General features: G+C 43.0%; 1 protein-coding gene across 1 annotated transcript in view; it reads right to left on the bottom strand.

Annotated features, from left to right (window-relative positions):
- LOC147027332 (extended synaptotagmin-2-like) overlaps positions 1–18506 on the bottom strand; it is a 92757-nt gene extending 74251 nt beyond the window's left edge. The window contains exons 1-2 of the mRNA XM_085876669.1: positions 18023–18506; positions 2456–2497 (exon numbers count right to left, since the gene is read on the bottom strand). Coding sequence (XP_085732795.1) covers positions 2456–2497; positions 18023–18358 — 378 coding nt within the window. The 5' untranslated portion in view covers positions 18359–18506. The remainder of the gene's footprint in view (positions 1–2455; positions 2498–18022) is intronic.
- Between the last annotated feature and the right edge of the window lie 596 nt (positions 18507–19102).

Raw genomic sequence — 19102 nt, 5'->3', positions numbered from 1 at the left:
GTGATGGGAATGTGATGGCCCAATAATGGTAACCGAGTTTGGATGAAAAGCAGATATCAAAATCATATTGATGGAGGGCCTGATGATCCAGGAAGGAAAGAATTCCTGGCTCTCGGGGAAAATCTGTTCAAGGAGGTAAGCCAAATGGAAATCCACAAATCTACTGCCGATGTAAACACTCCATTTTATATTGTGGGAAACGTCTTCACAACGTTCAGGCAAATCACAAGTCAATCTCATCACGGACAACCACCTGGTTATGAAAACCACAAATTTCAGCTGCGAGCGCAAGATTTCTAATGCATTCGGTTTCCAGCAGCGATGCTATTAAGCAATGTTCCATGAGCTTGATGAAGACGCCAAACGAGTTTTCAGTGTAACACGATTATATGTAAACAAAACATGTCCCTTATGCTTGAGCCAACAGTTGGCAGCTGCAGAGTGAATGCGGCGTTATGTATTAAAGGCTTGAAGAAAAGGTGCGAGGAAGGTGCTCTGTGCATCTAATCTCATCCATCCAATGAGTGCCAATTGAAATGCTAACACAGCTCCATCACTGATCTTCTCAAACAGAGCCGACAGATATTTGTTTACTCTACGGGCCAGGTTATGGGTGGGTGCCGGCGATAGCCAACCCTACTCTTCATTGGAAGACACCGTTGGATCAACAGCATCTACCACCAGTCAATGCCAGCAGATGGATCCCCAGCTTAATGTCCCATCTCCAAGCCAGGTCAGGGCAGGGTGCCACCGATAACCAGCCCTACTCTTCATTGTAAAACACCGTTGGAACATCACCATCTCCCACCAATCAACGCTTGCAGACGGGTCATCAGATTAACGTCCCATCTGAGGGATCAATGCTGGCAGATGGGTCCAGACCACCAACCATTGCCGGCAGACGGGTCCCCAGTTTAATGTCCCATCTCTGAGCTCGGTTCGGGCAGGGTTCCAGCGATAACAAACCCTACTCTTCATTGAAACACACTGTTGGAACATCACCATCTCTCACCAAACAATGCTGACAGATGAGTCCCCAGCTTAATGTCCCCCCCCCAGGCAAAAATGCTACAGTTCGAAAAATAGTACATGGGAGTTGTACTCGTACACTACAGTAGTCTGCAGAGAATTACGACAGAAAAGGAATGCTATTTTTGCCTGGAGGCCATCTGAGGGACGGCACACATTTTGAAGTAACTCCCCGAGGCCTGCGAATCACTAACCTGACAGTTTACAGTCGGATCGAGAATCAAACACAGATTTTACAATTCAAATGCAAGTGTACTACCATTTCTGCACCATTTTTTGTTGGATTTTTACGGTTCATTCCAGAGACGTCGATAAATTTGTGTTGTGCAAATGAGGTATTCTTCTGAAATTTGCCTCCTAGTAGGTGGTGCCAGGCGGTGTACTGGGGTCACTGCACAATCTCGCATTTGAAGCACGTTTTGCGCTTCTGATAAAGCCTGAAGGCCAAAACCTCTGAGATGACCGATAAAGCCTCCAAGACTGGTTCTTGGAATGATGGCTGGCACATTCCTCTTGGAGGTTGTCATTTTTGATTCCGAAAGAAATAAAATTTCATCAAATGTAAAACATGTATCATAATCAAATAACATCTGGAATAATACAATAGATAATAATCAGAATATTACTTGCTGAGCACACAAGTCAATGGCATTATCACGTCCAATATATCAGGAATAAAACAACATGTTTAGAAAAGCCAAAATATGGTATTACAAGCTACTGAATCAAAGTTATTGGCAATGTTCATTAAATATAACCCTGGTGCGTTTTAGGGGGAGCAGAGGTAAAGTTAAGGTGATAATCAGGAAGAGGAAGGTTATAGTGCCAAATCAGGAGAAAGAGAAAGGTCAAGTAAGAGGTGTATCTCACACTTATAATTACATGAACTGAAGTGGGAATTCCTGTTCTGAATATATTTTTATTTGGCACTTTATATTTACTTATTTGGTAATCAAGTATATATCAAGTGCTTGATCCTTATTTTATCTTTCAGTTAATTGGTTTTGTCGATTTGTCGGCCATTCCTCATGTGCTCATTTTCCCCCAGATGTTTCAAATACCTGTTGCCCTTTTTCAAAATCAACTTTTGTTTTTTTGGTTCATGCCCAGTCTGGCAAAACTGTTAGACGAGTTCCAGGAAAATTTTCTGTTGTTAATTCCCCACTAAACCCACCACGTCTCCCTCCCCAAACCCATCCCGATTCCTCCACCTCCACCACCAACGTCTATAACCACAGTGATAAACAAATCTTTACCTCGATCCATCTCATCAAGCCTATTCCTACCTACCACTCCGACAACCGACACCAAGCTTGGCGATAGTGGCTTGCCATTACACCGTCACCAAGCTCCGGCACTCACCACCTATTCTCGTTGAACGACAAACACCCAATTGATAATGCCAATAAAACTGGAAGTACAGTACCTTGTTAAGCCATTCCACACGCTCCACGTCCGGGAAATGGACCTGTCGAGAAAATTATGGGTTAAATGAAGAAGACAAGCCACAGCAACTCTTACATTACCGTGATATGCAACGGACTCAGGAAATATTATGAAGGCTTCTATCCACCATTCATCATGTTATCTACGCATCACATGCCATAAAATCATTCTGCTACTCTGCCTTGGGATGCGAGGGACCACGGGCTGAAGTTGTGTAATGCTGTGCTGCTCGATGGCTGTGGGTCCGATGAAAATCTCTTCGCACAACATGATGGTAAATAAAACATACACGGTGTCAGGTCTCCCAATTAAAATTGTGATGCGATATTTTAAGCAAGGGAACGTCATGGCATCGAGACGATGGTAAAAGTAAAAAAAAACAAACACGCAATACAAGATCAGTCCACAGGCAAGCAATTAGAATAAGGACTCCGGCAAAGAGATGTCAGATAACTGGTCTAAAGTAGATGTAGTCCGGTTGATACAATGGGAAGCTGTATGCAATGAGACAGGATGACACAAGTGAAAGGTAACGAGCTCACACCTGGAGAGGATGCTTCGTACGACTGATGGATGACGTACATCGATCCCATCGCAACAAGCTTAGATATAATCAGCAAGCTTCTCCGAGGACAAAAAAAAAGGTGGCCATTTTATCACAACAAAATGCTTCCCATCGGTTCAAGAAAGATTTGCAATACCAGAACACAATAAAATGTACGTCATTGAAAGCTGGATGGCTCAGAATAAAGAAAAAAAAAAATCAAGCGGTCCCAGCTGACTCGTTTTGTGTCCGTTAAGGCTTTGTGGAGTAGTTGGAAGAATGTGATTTCATTATCGAATGGACGCGCTCAGAATGATACGGGAAGAGATTTAAAAACTTTTGTAATCTCAGCTCGTAATCGAGAAATATGTCAAGGACAGTATCTTTTATCTCACTCGGTGTAGTAGAGAATGCATCACAGGCTGTGAGAGGATGACCTTGAAGAAGAATGGCAGATGGCAGTTTTAAAAAATCTTATTGATGTTGTTCGGCGGTTTGAATCTGACCCAAACAGATTCATACCAAAGATTTTAAAAATGATAAGTGCTGCTTCCTGCTTGAGGCTCAGCATTTAAAATAGATAGAGCTTGAGCAACCATTGCCTGGGCTTGATGAGCCGAATGGCCTCCTCCTGCATTGAAGTTCCTTGTAAAGAAACTCACAGAAATATGGATAATGTTTATTCAGTTTTGGCTGATATTTATCAACATCATTATTGTCATGTTATAGTCTTTTTTTGGGGGGGGGGACTTTTTAATGTTAATATCACAAGTTCAGGCCCCAAAACCAGGAGTGATCCTCTGAGTGAAAAAAGCAAAGATAGACGATGAGAAAATATAATCAGGATGCAGATTTTTGAGACACAGTAAAATAAAGAGGGGGCGAGGGGGCTTCAAGGAACGTTGGAGACAAACAAGGAGTGTTCCAGGTGGCAACAACACTGCAAACGAGTGACCTCAGAAGGGCCTCCCAGAATCCTGCGCTTGGTGTGGCTTCAGTCGTGAGCTGGCATTGAAGGGGCCCCGAGATTATGCACCAGATGATGAGCCAGCCTCACAGGGCGTTAAACCCAGGTTTGGCCACCTAAGAGCTTACAACAGAACCAACGTTCCACTTGGGCTTCCATGGGACAAATGATGGTACCATCTCAGGTAGTTGCAAACAGCTTACCACCAAAAACATGGTGGTATGCTGTCCACAGCCATCTGTGGCAGTTTCACCACCACCACAAAATAAAAATGGTAGAAGACAAAAAACAAACAAAGTTGTAAATAATTGGTTCACAAAAAAATAAGTGACCACTATATTCGTTATTGGTGTCTGTCTGTCTGTCTGTCTGTCTGTCTGTCTGTCCCGAGCATAGCTCCGTGGGTTTTGATCCGATCCTGATAAAATTTTGGTGGGAGGTTTATATCATGATCTTGTTGTGTTTTCCTGAGAAAGGTCGTGGTGTGCCCATTATGAGCGGAGCCACGCCCAAAAAAACGTGTTTTTTAGGGGGTAGCCGATTTCAAATTGCATCTTCTCTGAGGGGGTTTGTCAAATCTAACAGGGGTCTCAGTATTTGGTTAGCCCAATGGCACCTGCATAGCACCATGGAGCTCAATTTTTCATTTTCATCCCAAGGTCAAGGTCACAAGGTCACAAACTTTGAAAATTGTGAATTTTTACATAAAAATCCATCTTCTTCGAGGGGGTTTGTCGAATCTGGCAGGGGTTTCAGTATTTGGTTAGCCCAATGGCACCTGTATAGCCCCACGGAGATAGATTTTTCATTTTCGTCCCAAGGTCAAGGTCACAAGGTCAAGAACTTAGAAAATTGCGAATTTTGACATAAAAATCATACGACCGCCCAAACTTTGAGAGTTGGGATGACAATATTATTTATGCATAATCTTGAGGTCATGCTAAAGTCTTGAAACCATTTTGCTCTATCTCGAACACCTTGCCCGTGGCGCCCCCTTCAAGTTTGTTTTTACGCTGATTTAATCAAAGTATGGATAATCCAAGGAGTAAGAAATGCCATATAGCCTATATGACGTTATATTGTTCCTGGAATGTTCCAGAGGAAGTTTTGCACCAAAGGTCATAATCCTTGACCTTTGACCTTTAAAGTTCACAAAGGTCAAATTTTCAAAGTTGTGGGAATCGAACCGGGTTTTCGACTTTCTTCGACGAACTAACTCCAATAAGCTATAGCACATATTCTGTTCCCTTATTTTTAATGTCCACATTGTTTTGTGACCTTTAAGGTTATGCAAAGGTCAAATTTTTAAAGTTGTTGAACGAAACCGGGTTTTCGACATTTTGCAGCTAATAACCTGTCACTCGTACCACATCATGTTGATCATTTTTATAACTTGGTCAAACATTATCACATTGTCTCATCCTCGATTTCTGAAACTATCTACATCGTCAAATACCGCTCGTGAACCATCGTCGTCTTCAGACTTGTCAAAGTGTATAATCATTTTTATCTTTTCTTTTGAGAGTATTTAATTGGAGATTTGATTTTCCAAGAAGTGACCAAATGCATTTTCTAATGTACAGTGTAGAAGCATGGAAGAGCATAACAAGGATTTTCTAATGTACAGTGTGGAGGCATAGAAGAGTATAACGAGGAAAAATTGCTTCCAGAAAACTTGGCAGGGCAGTGAACAACACAGAAATTGGACATACGATAAAATAGGATCTGAAAGAGAGGTTGGCCCAGAAAGGAGGGCTTGCAAAAGTAAGAGATCATGGGTGGAATGGGAGACAAAATGAGATGGAAGTGAACTAAAAGCTTCAAGTGATGAAGGGAAAAACCCTGATTAGATTTGGAGATGATTCTATGGGTAGGTGGCACTAAAGAGGGACAAAGGAAGGAAGATGAGCAAGATGCCTGCCTGTTGGAAGGTTAACAAGGCAAGTACAAGACTATTTAACATGGAAGAATCAAGCAGAGCAAAAGGGGTATTCAAAACATCTGTTCACCACCACCTCTTATCTTCCCCCATCCAAAACCTCGATCTTTTCTCCCCTCGTTAATCCACCCCAAACTCACCTCCTTCAAATTCCCTGCTTTCATTCCTGAAAGTCCCTGTAGTGTCCATCTTGTTTACCCCATGTTCCCTGCCCATCCCTCTCGCTTCCACAGGTCTCCTAATGTCCCTGTTCCCCGCTGTTTTGTCCTTCCCTCTCCCACCCCTCTTGGCTCATGCCCCCCCCCCCTTCTGTGCGTTGTGTGTTACCTCTCATATGAGCCTCAGCAATGTATACAAAATATATATATATATATATATATATATATATATATATATATATATATATATATATATCTTGGTTGGAAATGTCCACCCCCTGATAATAGCAATTGTAAATTAGCAAAGGTGTTAATAATCACCGACAAAAATAAAATAAAAAAGATCACACCAAAATTCATTGGCCTCGACGTGTGTTAAATTCTGGCGATTCTGATCATTTCAGAATAAAATCAGCTGCTCCTGTAGGTTTCCTCTGCTGGGTCGTGCATTTCACAGCAAAGACTCAAACATGAGCACCAAGGAGCTTTCAAAAGACCTTCAGGATAATGGTGTGGAAAGGCACAGATCAAGGGAAGGGTATAAAAACTATTTCAAAGGCCTTGCGTATCCCTTGAACACAGTCAAGGCAATCATTAAGAAGTGCAAGGTCTATTGCACCACCAAAACCTTGCCTATGTCAAGAAGTCTCTCCAAACTGGATGACCAAGCAAGTCGGAGACTGATCAGAGAGACCATCAAGAGGCTAATGGAAACTGTGAAAGAGCTATATGCCATCATGGAAAAACTGATCACTGTATGCATGTGACAACATTATCCCAAACATTCCACATGTCTGGCCTGCATGGCGGGGTGTCAAGAACGAAGCCATTACTGAAAGAGCCCACCTTGAGTCCAATTAAAGAAATGCAAAAAAAAACCACTCCAGAGATCCTGAAGCCATGTTGCAAAACGTTTTGTGGTCTGATGAAACCAAGATGGAACTTTTTGGCCTAAACATTATGTTTGGCACAAACCCAACACAGCACATAACCCAAAGAACACCATCGCTACTGTGAAGCATTGTGGTGGCAGCATCATGTTTTGGGGATGTTTCTCATCAGCAGGGACTGAGGCACATGTCAGGATAGAAGGGAAAATGAGTGGAGCAGAAGACAGAAAAATCTTAGAGGAAAACCTGCTGCCCTCTGCAAGAAATCTGAAATTGGGACGGAAGTTCACCTTTCAGGATGACAATGACCCAAAGCACACAGCAAAAGCTACACTGGAGTGGCAAAGGAACAAAAATATTAAATTGCCCAGTCAGAGCCCCGACCTAAATCCAATCGAAAATCTGTGGCATGACTTGAAGATTGCTGTCAGTCAACTGGACTTGAACCGCTCCCATCCATCAACCGCTCCCCACACAACTCGACTGAGCTTGAACAGCTTTGTCGAGAAGAATGGGAAAATATTGCCCAATCAAGGTGTGGAAAGTCGGTCGAGACCTATCCCAACAGACTCACAGCTGTAATTGCTGTCAATAGTGCTTCTACCAAGTATTAACTCAGGGGGGGGGGGGTGGATGGGTATAAAAATATTCCAAAGGCCTTGAATATTACTCGGAGCACAGTCGAGATGATCATTGAGAAGTAAAAGGTGTATGGTACTAAATACAACCAAGATATTCTGGTTTTGTATTTTTAATTAATATTCTTAAATTTGTTTTTCACTTGGAAGTTGTGCGTTACGATGTGTAAATAAAGGTGGAAATAGTCTGATTTAATGTAATTTAATTCCAGGCAATAAGGAAACAAAAGGTGAAAAATTTGAAAAGTGTGTAGATTTTCTCTCGGAAATGTAGATGGATGTAATCCATAGCAAGATAACAAAATGTAAAAAAAAACATGATACATTTTATAATTTTGCAAATGATAAACACATCGACATTTCCACACATGATATGTAGTAATCCACATAGTGGATTGAGCCAAAAGCCAGGATGGAGGAAGGTGAGTTGGAGGGGGGGGTAAAATGTACCATAAGCTAAATTCAACAACATACATGGATTTAATCCATATCAAAATATACAAAACATTAAAAACTAGAGTAATTCAACTGCGCGCAGTCGACGGGTATGTCTCCGCTCTCCCACACAAACACTTGAGTATTGACATATTTGACCCTTGACCTTTATCATATCTGGCCCAAAATCGAATCAGTTAATTGTCCTGTCTAACTTTACCTTTGTACCAAGTTTGATGAAATTCGGTCTAATATTTGAGTTAGGGCGTAAACAGTAAAATTTCACAGTTTGACCTTGACCGTTGACCTTTATCACATCTGGCCTAAAATGTAATCACTTAATTGCCCTGTCTTACTTTACCTTTATACCAAGTTTGATGAAATTCGGTCTAATATTTGAGTTAGGGCATAAACAGTAAAATTTCAGAGTTTGACCTTGACCTTTATCACATCTGGCCTAAAATCTAATCACTTAATTGCCCTGTCTTACTTTACCTTTTTACCAAGTTTGATGAAATTCTACAATTTGCTTCTTGAGTTATCGCGTAAACGAAAAGACGGACGGACAACCCGGAAACATAATGCCTCCAGCACCCCTGGTGCGGAGGCATAAAAATTGCAGAAACAACAAACAACAAAAACATTTTTAAACGAGAAAGGCACTCTGTAGAGCGCATACCTCCGCAAAGAGAACATATCTGGCCCAATACATTTTTGAAATATCGTGCTATATATCATTTTAGGCCCGATCAATGGTGAAGAATCACTTAAACAATTAAATAATTCACGTATCAGGATTCGGATTCAGATCTTCACCAAAATCGAATCAATTCGTCCTTGCCACACACGTGGTTTGTCCTTGCCTGTCCACCAAGTTTTATCAGAATCCGTCCACAACGTTTTGAGATATCGTGTTATATATCGGTTTAGCGCCATCTCTCTATAGTGAAGAATCACTTAAAAAATTATCAGATCCAGATGCAGATTCGAATCTTCCCCAAAATCGAACCAATTCGTCCTTGACACACACATACACTGCTGGAATTATAGATAATTGTATCGAGATGATATTTATGAAACCTCCCATCCACAATAAAATAGATAAAAGTAGGGTCGTTGAGGTGGAAACTCAAAAATCTCAATTATATTGAGATATTATCAAACCAGCAAATGTTTTCTGCTGAACACATGATTGTGTTTACTTCCGGATAGGGCGCAGCCTCGTACAGATTGAAAGTCAAAATTACAATTGTATTGAGGTATTAAATCTCCCACTCACCTTCGGACATCCGCTGGGACCCAGAAACGTTCCACAGAAGGTGTGACGGGGCTAGCCCCAAAACTGAGGGAATAGTTCGGGGTCTGACGGACAGAGACAGACAGACAGACACACTCCTGATTTATATGATCGAAGAAGAATATGTGTGTGTGTGCAATATATATATATATATATATATATATATATATATATATATATATATATATATATATATATATATATATATATATATATATTGGTGTGGTCATAAAAATACTATGTGGGTAGACTATACGAATGTCAGTTGAGACAGGGAAGCAGCCAAACTTAAAGGCTAAACAGTTGAGGTGTTCGTGGGCTGCAAGGCCCAAGGTGTGCACAGCACAGTGGAGAGTGCAAGTCCTCTCTCCATCTCTGCCTCTTCGCCTCAGTTTTAAGGTGTGTGTTCTTGGCTCTAAACGGGAGGAAGTGGGTCGTTACAGTTGTGGGGGATCTTTGGGTTGCTTCCGCAGGATCGGTTGGCTGTCACCTTGCTGCAGGCCAGTTTGTGCAGAAATGACTGGAGTTATTGTTCGACAACAGCAACAACATTATGGAAGACCAACTTAGCTGTGTGCTGGTATGTCTCTCACCAGCCATGGCACTTCTGCGACTCCATGAAACCAACCCAATCCGAGAACTTTCCAACCTGGATTTATCCTTACGACAAATCCTCCCCTTCTGTACTTGGTGATGAGACCGACTTTTCCATAAATGTCTCCTGCTCTTCCTCCCGCCCAAATGGTTCATCTGATGATATGCTTGTGAAAGTCAACGTCTCTCTGGCTGTTTTCAGAGAGCTGCCTCAATGCTGGCAAGTCTGGTATTTCACTCAAGCAGATTGGCAGGGACTGCAAGAGCCATCTCTCTTCAAACCAATCTCCCATATCTATTGCCACTGATGTTAACTCAGCCTGGAACTTCTTCATCAGCCAAGTAGTCCTGGTGCTCCGCTCAGTTACGACCTCCATTTGGTAGCCAGTGCACGTTCATGGCCAGAAAGCACTCCCAGACACCCACACTCCATGCTAATTGTGGAGCTCCATCGTGTGGCCAAGTTCAGGGGTAAATGAGGCAATTTTGAGCTTCAGAGCCTCGCAGGGGTGAAGTTAATTCTTGGGAAAGCATCCATGCACCAACGGGAGTGCTGGGAAATGCCAACCGATTGCCCTGATCCAACTTTGGGCTCCTTCCTCACCAGATGTCTATAAAACACCCTGCAAAGTCATTGAGAAAAAAAAAAAAAGAGTTGAAAAGTGGTTGAGTAGCGAGAGGTTGGTTGAGAGCCAGAGGTAGTGACTGAGGTGTGGGTGCTGAGAGAGGATGGTTCTGGTTCGATCGACAATATGAGAAGGAAGGTGGAACAGAGTAGGCAGAGTGCAATGCTGGGTGGACGAGTGGGCAGAATGCTAGACCGATCATAGATTAGCATTTACATTCACAGACCTTCTCATCTCACACACCATTGTAAGCTTTCCTCTCGCACGTTCTATCTCTTTTCTTCTGTCTTGGCTGCTGTGGATGCACAAGATCTAAACGAGCAAACTGACAGACATGCACCTCTCCTCTGCATCCCATTTATATCCTCCTCACTCACGTATCCTAGACACCCCCAAGTTTCCTCCCTCTTTCTCCCACCTAAGTGACTGGGTTTGCACTGGTCCGTCGGCCACATCAGGTGTTCTAAGAGGTCACAATCACCTTGACTGTCTCCATCTTTCTTTACTAGTCTAATGGTGCCTGTCATGTAAGTTAGGAATGTGTAAGTTATTTGTATTGGGTTAGCTCTGCACTGTGTCTTCATTCGTAAATACTTGCATTTACTTTGCCACACCCCACAAATCCTTGCTTTCCCCTGCTGTGCATATTGTTTGTAATAAAGCCTTTTATTCTTGTGCCACATGCCCTTTCCTTGCCTGAATAATAAATTGCTTATATTATAAATGTACCCAGCTCGTTCGGTCTTTTCCTCCATTGGTCCAGTGTAGTCCGCACACAGGTTAGCCGGGAAGTTTTGCCCCACTAATTTGCTATTATTAGCTGGTGCATACTTGGCAGCTTTGCTCGGATGCACATGATACTGTGTATCAAGTTAACGCAAGTACGCATTGAGGGTATGAAAGTCACTTGGTGCGGTCAATCCACGGGAAATAGTATCACACAAAGTAGTGTAACCCTGCCAGTGTTGACAGTACCAATCGGCATTCGTGGTTGTTTAGTAACTCGGTGTGCAGTTATCTGTGCCTGGTGGCCTCAGGACAGAGTGTTCGGGAGGAATCCGATTGTTTCCCCTCGTGGTTGAACTCGAACCACAACAATATGTTTGTGCGTGCCACCATTTTTCTCACAGATGGCCAAACAGATCTTCGTCAAGCTTTGAGGTTCATCGTTGAGTGCCAAAGAGTGCTTCAGGCAAAAAAAAAAAAAAAAAAAAAAAAAAAAAAATTGATTTCTTCAAAATGCCAACAGGATTAGAATAGCACCGGGCAATGACGCATACCCCAGCTATTAGATTATAAATGATCATTGTTAGGGTTAGACCATAACCATAACAAGAGAAATCACTTCACTGCTTCCATCCAGATAGTTGTAACACTTTACTAAGGTATCGATGGCTTGGCTAAATGATGGCCCATACAGGGCGGGGTATCAAAGGTGCATCAGAAGGATGTTAAGCTGGACGACCCATCTGCCAGCACTGGTCATTAATGGAGGTTAAAAACACCACTTTGTGTTTTGCAAAGAGTCAGAGAGTTATTGCAAGAGCCCTGAACAAATCCCAAATTGCTGCCATCTTCAGTGAATGTCAGGCCTGGCCAGCTTGTTCGTGAAAGACACAAGCCAAAACTTGTTCGGAAATTCTTGAAGCATTTTAATTGTTCAATTGTTGTACATTTTTCAATGAGATACCTGGCTGATCCCACAAGGTGAGAATAATTCTGACCATTACGACAACCACACACACACTTAAAAAAAAAAAACACCAAGTACAAAGTTTCCTTAAAATTACTAATTAGCACTACGGTGCCATCCATAAAGAGGGAATTTGTGACATTAACCACCAGTGTCTCTAAAGAAGCCAAACATGTATTTTTCAAGATCGACTGCCACGAGCCCAGGACACATGATGGAACACACCCACACACATCTGTTGTCTTTCACTGTGACATCATCTGCTCATCCTATCTCGATGCACGTTTCAGACTTGAAGCCAATTCAGTGCCATAGATATTTGGTAATCGCTCCAGCCCATCTCATCTTCTGTAACTGACATGTAAGGAAAGTAAAGCAATTTGCAATTAAAGGTGTTTGGAGTTAGTGTAAACCAAAGAAGAACCACTATAATTTAAAGCATAAATATCTGTGCTTCTTACATACACCATTACCTTTCCCTCCTTAATTTGAACCTCAACACGATGCCAGGCTTATACCTTTCATTGTGAAAAAAAAAAATCAACATTTTCTTCGGCTACGTTCCATTTGAGAGCGAGCTCAGATTCCAAATACAACCCAAGCAGAAAAGGGACATCGTCGTCATGTCAACCAAAAACAATATTGTCAGTCAAATAACCTGTGGAACCAACACAGCATGAACTGGAACGGCACTCGTTAGAGCGTATACCTCTGCCAGACTTAAAAACTTACGTTTTGTATCCCACTGATAATCTGGATCTGGATCCACACCTAAACCAAAATGCCATCGGCTTGTTCTCATCACCTAATGAACTCATCTCTCAAGTTTTGTCACAATCTGTCCATAACTTTTTGAAATATTGTGCGAAATATCATTTTTTGGCTCCATCTCACTATGGTGAACAATCACTTAGAAAATTAAAATAATTCGAGTATCTGGATCCAGATCTTCACTCATAAGTTTGTCCTTGCCACAGACACAGACACAGACACAGACACAGACACAGACACACACACAACATCTCCACCAAATTTCATCCAAATCTGTCCATAACTTTCTGAGATATCCTGCTCACAGACAAAGACTGACAGACAAACAGACAGACGTGAAAACATAACCTCCTCCTGCCCACCTTCGGTGGCAGAAGGAACTAAAGAAATATAGCAAGTAGAGCTACATTCAAAATACACCGTCCCCATGCCAAATAAATAAATAACATTCTCCAGCGCATGATATTGCCGGGGCCTGGTGACACCACAGCGCAGCACAGAGAGACGACTCTTAAGGGAGCGGCATACAACAATTGATTGATTAATCAAAATAAATAATAATCACAAAATAATTAATTTCTTAATCAATTGGCTCATAGCAAACCGAAACCAACACCGTTTCATCCGAATCTGTAACTTTTTGAAAATTAAGTAATTCATTGAGAAGTTAAATAATTAATTGATAAATCAATCAATCAAAAATACTCTTTATAGCCAAATCACTTGTTCACCGTCATGTCCCAATGTCAGCTTCCCAGCTCAATAGGTGCCTGAGATATTGCCAGAATGAGAGAAAAAAAAAAAACATCAATAATAATTCAGTAATTCATCAATTAATTCTACAAAATTAAAAAAAATACTGTTTTGCCAAAGCACATCTTCACTTTTGTCTCCAAATTACAGGTTCCTAGCTCAAAGGATGGCTGAGATATCGCCCAGACAAGCAAACAGACAAGAAAACAAAGAACCAAACGGAGTAAAAACTGAGCACTCCTTTCGTTCCATGCGTGGCGATGATATCATGCATCGCCTGGATATGGAATTGGGAAGGACCGGTATATAATAACTGCAGAGTTCATGGAGCACCTGACCCTGTGCAGTCGTTAAAAACAAGAACACGGGCGGAGTCGGCGAGCGGAAAATTTGATTGGTCGCGATGACGTAAAATTCCACAATATTTTGTCCATGTCCTGTTAAACGGAATGTTTTTGAAAGTGCCAACAAGGCGATTTCTGTTCCTCATTATTCATGTATACAATTCAATTGAAATTAAATAACGATTATAGTTTGTAGAAAAAAACAAAACAAACTCCTGAAGTTTACCACCATTGATGCAGCATCTTATACACCACCTTATTTAACACGTTACTCGAGTTATTCGTGCTTGTTGTTTGTGTCCTTTCCATCCATCCATTGGGACCATACTCTGTGCAGAGCGTTGGTGATGCCCAAGCAGTCTCCTGGGCTATTGGGCACAGTCCTGGACGGGTCGCCACTCCGACGCAGGATACCAGCAAGCTGGCACTCATTTCGTTGACCTGGGAAGGATGACAGGCTGCATCCTTTGACGTCCTTAAAAACAGTAAGTTTCCTGTTTGGAATGATTTTTAATTTTGAATGACTGCCAGGCAGGAAGAGTAAAAAACAAACAAAAAAAAAAAAAACTCACTCCTCTCTGTGCATGTGTGATAGGGACGAACTCAGGGCTGAGGCATTTTATTTATTTATTTTAATATACACAATGTCAAGGTTCGACTAAGAGCTTCCACACAGAACGTATAACAAGGGGAGCAGGACACGAGAGGGACGGGAGAGGGAAGCACAAAACAGTGCGGAACAGATGTGTGACGAGATCTGTGGAAGGGAGAGTGGTGGGGTGGGGTACACGGGGTAAATAAAACAGGGGATTTGAAGGACGTGGGTTTGTGGTGGATTAACGGGGGTAAGAAAAGGTCATGGTTTTGGATGGGCGAAGATAAGAGATGGTGGTGAACAGCTGTTTTGAAGACCTGGAGGGATGAGTGGGAGAGTCATTACAAAGGTGGGGGAAGAGGTAAGAGTGAAGGTGAGCAGCGATTCTTGATTTTGGTCGTTTAACCAGAAGGGAATTGCTGGCAGACCTTGAGCACACTGCGGAAATATGGGCAGGATAGATAGCAGACAGAGTAGGGTGGGGGACAAGGCCGGAGAGGAGACAGTGGAAGACAAAAATACCACCGACCTGCTTGTGGTGAGAGAGTGAGAGACCCAGAGTCTCAGCCTCATCGCGGGAGATACCAATGATCTTAAATGCCTTGGTTTCCACAGCGTGAAGCTGAGAAAGGTGAGAGGTGGGAGCACCAGCCCAGAGGGGAGATCAGCACTCCATCAGGCTGTGGGTGAAAGCTTTGTATGTGGTCAGGAGCTCAGGTGTGCCAAGGAAGGACTTTGCATGAGGATGCCCAATCGGCGACTGGCTTTTAAAGCCAGCTTAGAGATGTGGCTTTCCCAGGAAAGATCATGGCAGATATCGAGGACCAAAAGTTTGAATGAAAGGACTTCTTCAAGAGGATTCTTGAGAAAGTAGATGGGTTGGGGGGGGGGGCGGAAAAAAATAATCGAAGGCACGCAATATGTCTAGGGATATGGCTCTGATCTCATGTCTGGCATCGAGGATCTTCATCCATTGTTGGGAAAGAAGGAGCAGCAAGTCCAGGGTAGAGTGACCTGGTCTGAATCCAAGTTGATGATCGGAAATCAAGTCATTGGAGAAAAGGATGGATTTAATGTCTGAAGCAATGATGGATTCCATAACCTTGCTGATGATCAGGAGAAGGCTGATTGGTATACAGTTGCAGGGATCTGTTTTTGTACCTTTTTTATGTATGGCATCACTATGTAGGGCAGTGATGTTTGCTGATTTCCAAGCAGATGGCAGATGACCTTGAGCAAATGAGAGGGTGAATAGAACAGAGAGAGGGTGAGCAAGAGCAGCAGTGCAGGTTTTTAGGACACGGTTGCAGAACCAGTCAAGGTTTAACAGCAAGCTCTCCACCTTGTCATTCAGGAGAAATTCACCTTGTCAGGAGAGAAAAAAAAAAAACAAAAAAAAACAAAAAAATAACACAGAGTCCAGGAACAGCAGGGTGTGACTGGGTAAGGTGGGTACAGAAAGTGATGGGTTTGCGACACAAGATTTAGAAGCAAACATGGAGTTTAGGCATTCAGCCTTTTCACGTGCAGTGTCAGGTGAGTGAGGTTGAGGTCCGGGTCGGGAAGTTGACAGATTGAGTCAGTCCCAATGAGTCACAGAAGTCATTTGCTGAGCTACCATGACAGGTGAGAGAGGTACCCACACCCAGCTAACTGGCATGATGACAATTGAAGTCACCACATATGAGGAAGAGAGAGTTCGGATGAGTGGATAGAAGTTGGTCCAATTTTACGGAGAGCGAGATGTAAATGGAGTCATCACTGTTTGGTGGATGGTACACTACATATATAAACATGAGGTGGGAGTAGAGGGGGAGCTGCAGCAGAGGTATTCCTGGGGGTGTGGGGGAGTGAGGGCACGGCATGGAGAGTGAGGAATCAAGTTTTTTTTTTATGGAGAGAACAACTCCGCCGCCAGGATGAGCCTCAGGTCTATCATACCGGAGGAGGGAGGAACCAGGGAGAGAAACGAGGGAGTCAGAGATGTCTTGAAGGAGGAAAGTTTCTGTTCGGCAGATTATGTCTGTTTTGTCAGTGGAAACCTCTATAGAAAGATGCGTCAGGTTTGAATGAAGGCCCCAGATTTTTGAGGTCCACACTTAAGGCAGATGGAGAGGAGTAGGTTTTGGGTGCAGGGGAGAGGAGCGGGAAGATAGGACGAGGGAGGAGGGGGGAGTTTGGGAGATATGTTGACAGTGTGTGGGTGATTTGCGTAAGCGTGAGGGGAGAGGGCCGGATGAGGATGAGAAAATGCTCAGTGGTGACAGGATGCGGCACAGTGGGAAATTGAAGATTGGAGGAGGTGGAGTGATGAGATGGAAGGAAGCATCTTTGTGGATGTGAGGTGTGGGGGGGGGGGGGGTTGTAGGGAGAATGGTGAGAGGGAAACTTGGAGGGGGAAAGAGTGCGGAGGCTACTTTGTGAGGGAGGGGAAATGATGAGAGCAGGCACAGTCAAGGGGCAGGAGTGGATGGGAGAGGTGAGGAGAGCGGAAGGATGAGACTTGGTAGTGGTATGGTGTAGAAGGGAGCGGGCAGGGGGAGGTAAAATATTTGAGGGATTGGGAAGAGGGGGAGGTGTGAGAGGAAAGAAAGACCATGTTTGAATTGTTGAGTGTACTGATTGAGAGGGTGAGGTATCTGTGAGGTTAGAATGGAGCCCACAGATGTTAGAACACCACACACTTTGGGACAATGGAGGACGAGCTGATACTGAAGCAGAAGACAGTGAAGAGGAACTAAGGGCAGAGGCAGGATGAGGGGTAAGACGGGAAGGGTAATGAGCGGAGAAAACAGGCGAGGACTTAGGAGGAGGTAGATTTAAGGAGGTGAGGTGAATTGACACTGAAGTTGGAAAAAAAAAAAAGACGATTGATGGAACACGAACATTCATTACAAACTGGGATTAAAAAAAAAAATTTTCAGTCAGAGATGTGATTAAAGACATTACGTGAGGGATGTAATAAAGAATAAACGAAACGTTGTAACAGTGGAACGTTTTAGTCATGGGATGAAGAAGGAAGAGGAAGAAGAAGGAAGAAGAAGAAGTCGGAGGAAGAAGAAGTCGGAGGAAGAAGAAGAAGAGTCGGAGGAAGAAGAAGAAGTCGGAGGAAGAAGAATCTGCAGGTTCGTTTTCAGATTCGTGTTCAGAATATGACATTTCACCTGAAATGAAGTTCTTCCTGATCATAAAGTGACCCAATTACATGTTTCTTTAACCGGTTAACCCGCCCTTCGGCTCGGCCGCGTGAGGTAATCACACACATTCCCCACCATCACCTCAGGTAAAACGCACTCATCGTACCCATGGGGGCAGTTGTTCCTCCTTGAAGTGTTCACGGACCAGACGTTCCTCGCTCCTTGCCAGTAAGTATCCGGAACGTAGAGCCTCCGACCTCAGAGCTCTGACCTCACGCCATCCAAACCAAAGTGCGAGACCGAGCAACACCCAGACCGAGCTGAACCCCAAGCAGCCCACCAGGTACACGGGGACCAGGTACAACCCCGTCCAGCAGAACTCCATGAACGTGTCGTACAGTCCCCGCTCCTCTTGAACTTTATCTTCATCGTCTTCCTTATATTCACTCGAGGGTTCTACGGTGTCTTCGAACTCCACGCCGCTCTCTGAATCCGCACTCATGGTTTACCTGTTCGTGGTTACCTGCGATAATTACTGATCGCCGGCATCGGTTGCCGAGCACGAGCTCGCAAGGTGGAATGGGTGGAACCAGAGAGAGAGACAAGGAAGTGCGTCTCTCCTTTCCCATTAAAACTGACGCTTACCTGTGCTCACCTGGGCACGCAGGAGGCGTGTTCTTGTCATTGTTGTTTAAAGACTCTTCGATAAAAATGTTATGACGTGGAGTTTAATGGCACTAAACGGATAAATAATATGGATTAAGCAAATTAAATATGGTCTTCGCCTTCTTAAGAATGACAATAAAAATTAAAACATTTATTAACGGATTCAAACAAAATTATATATTACAGTAAACGTGAGAAAATATATATATATATATATATATATATATATATATATATATATATATATATATATATATATATATACATACATATATACATATCCATTACCGGACTAATAATTATAATAATTCATCTTTGGCTCTTCAATCCACTGGAATTGTAAATAATAAAAACAAGTCCAGCAATGGTGTGTTAAGCTGGGTGTCTCGTTTGCTCGCATTCGCTGGGAGAAATCGAATATATCGCAAGGCGCCTTTTGAAAAGAGCAGGACATTGCATGCCTGTGCAATATCAATATCCAAAATCTGGTCTGACTACTGCTGGAAGGAGTGATGGCAAACCACTGTGTATTCTCTCCTTCATCACTGCTTTAGTAGCGTCGACCCTTTGGAAAGAACAA

This window comes from Eptatretus burgeri, chromosome 4 (assembly GCF_056783735.1).
Source record: "Eptatretus burgeri isolate ZD-2024b chromosome 4, Ebu_testis_v1, whole genome shotgun sequence".
Taxonomy (NCBI): domain Eukaryota; kingdom Metazoa; phylum Chordata; class Myxini; order Myxiniformes; family Myxinidae; genus Eptatretus; species Eptatretus burgeri.
The sequence above is the reverse complement of the archived record's forward strand: the minus strand, read 5'-3'. Positions and strand labels throughout refer to the sequence as shown.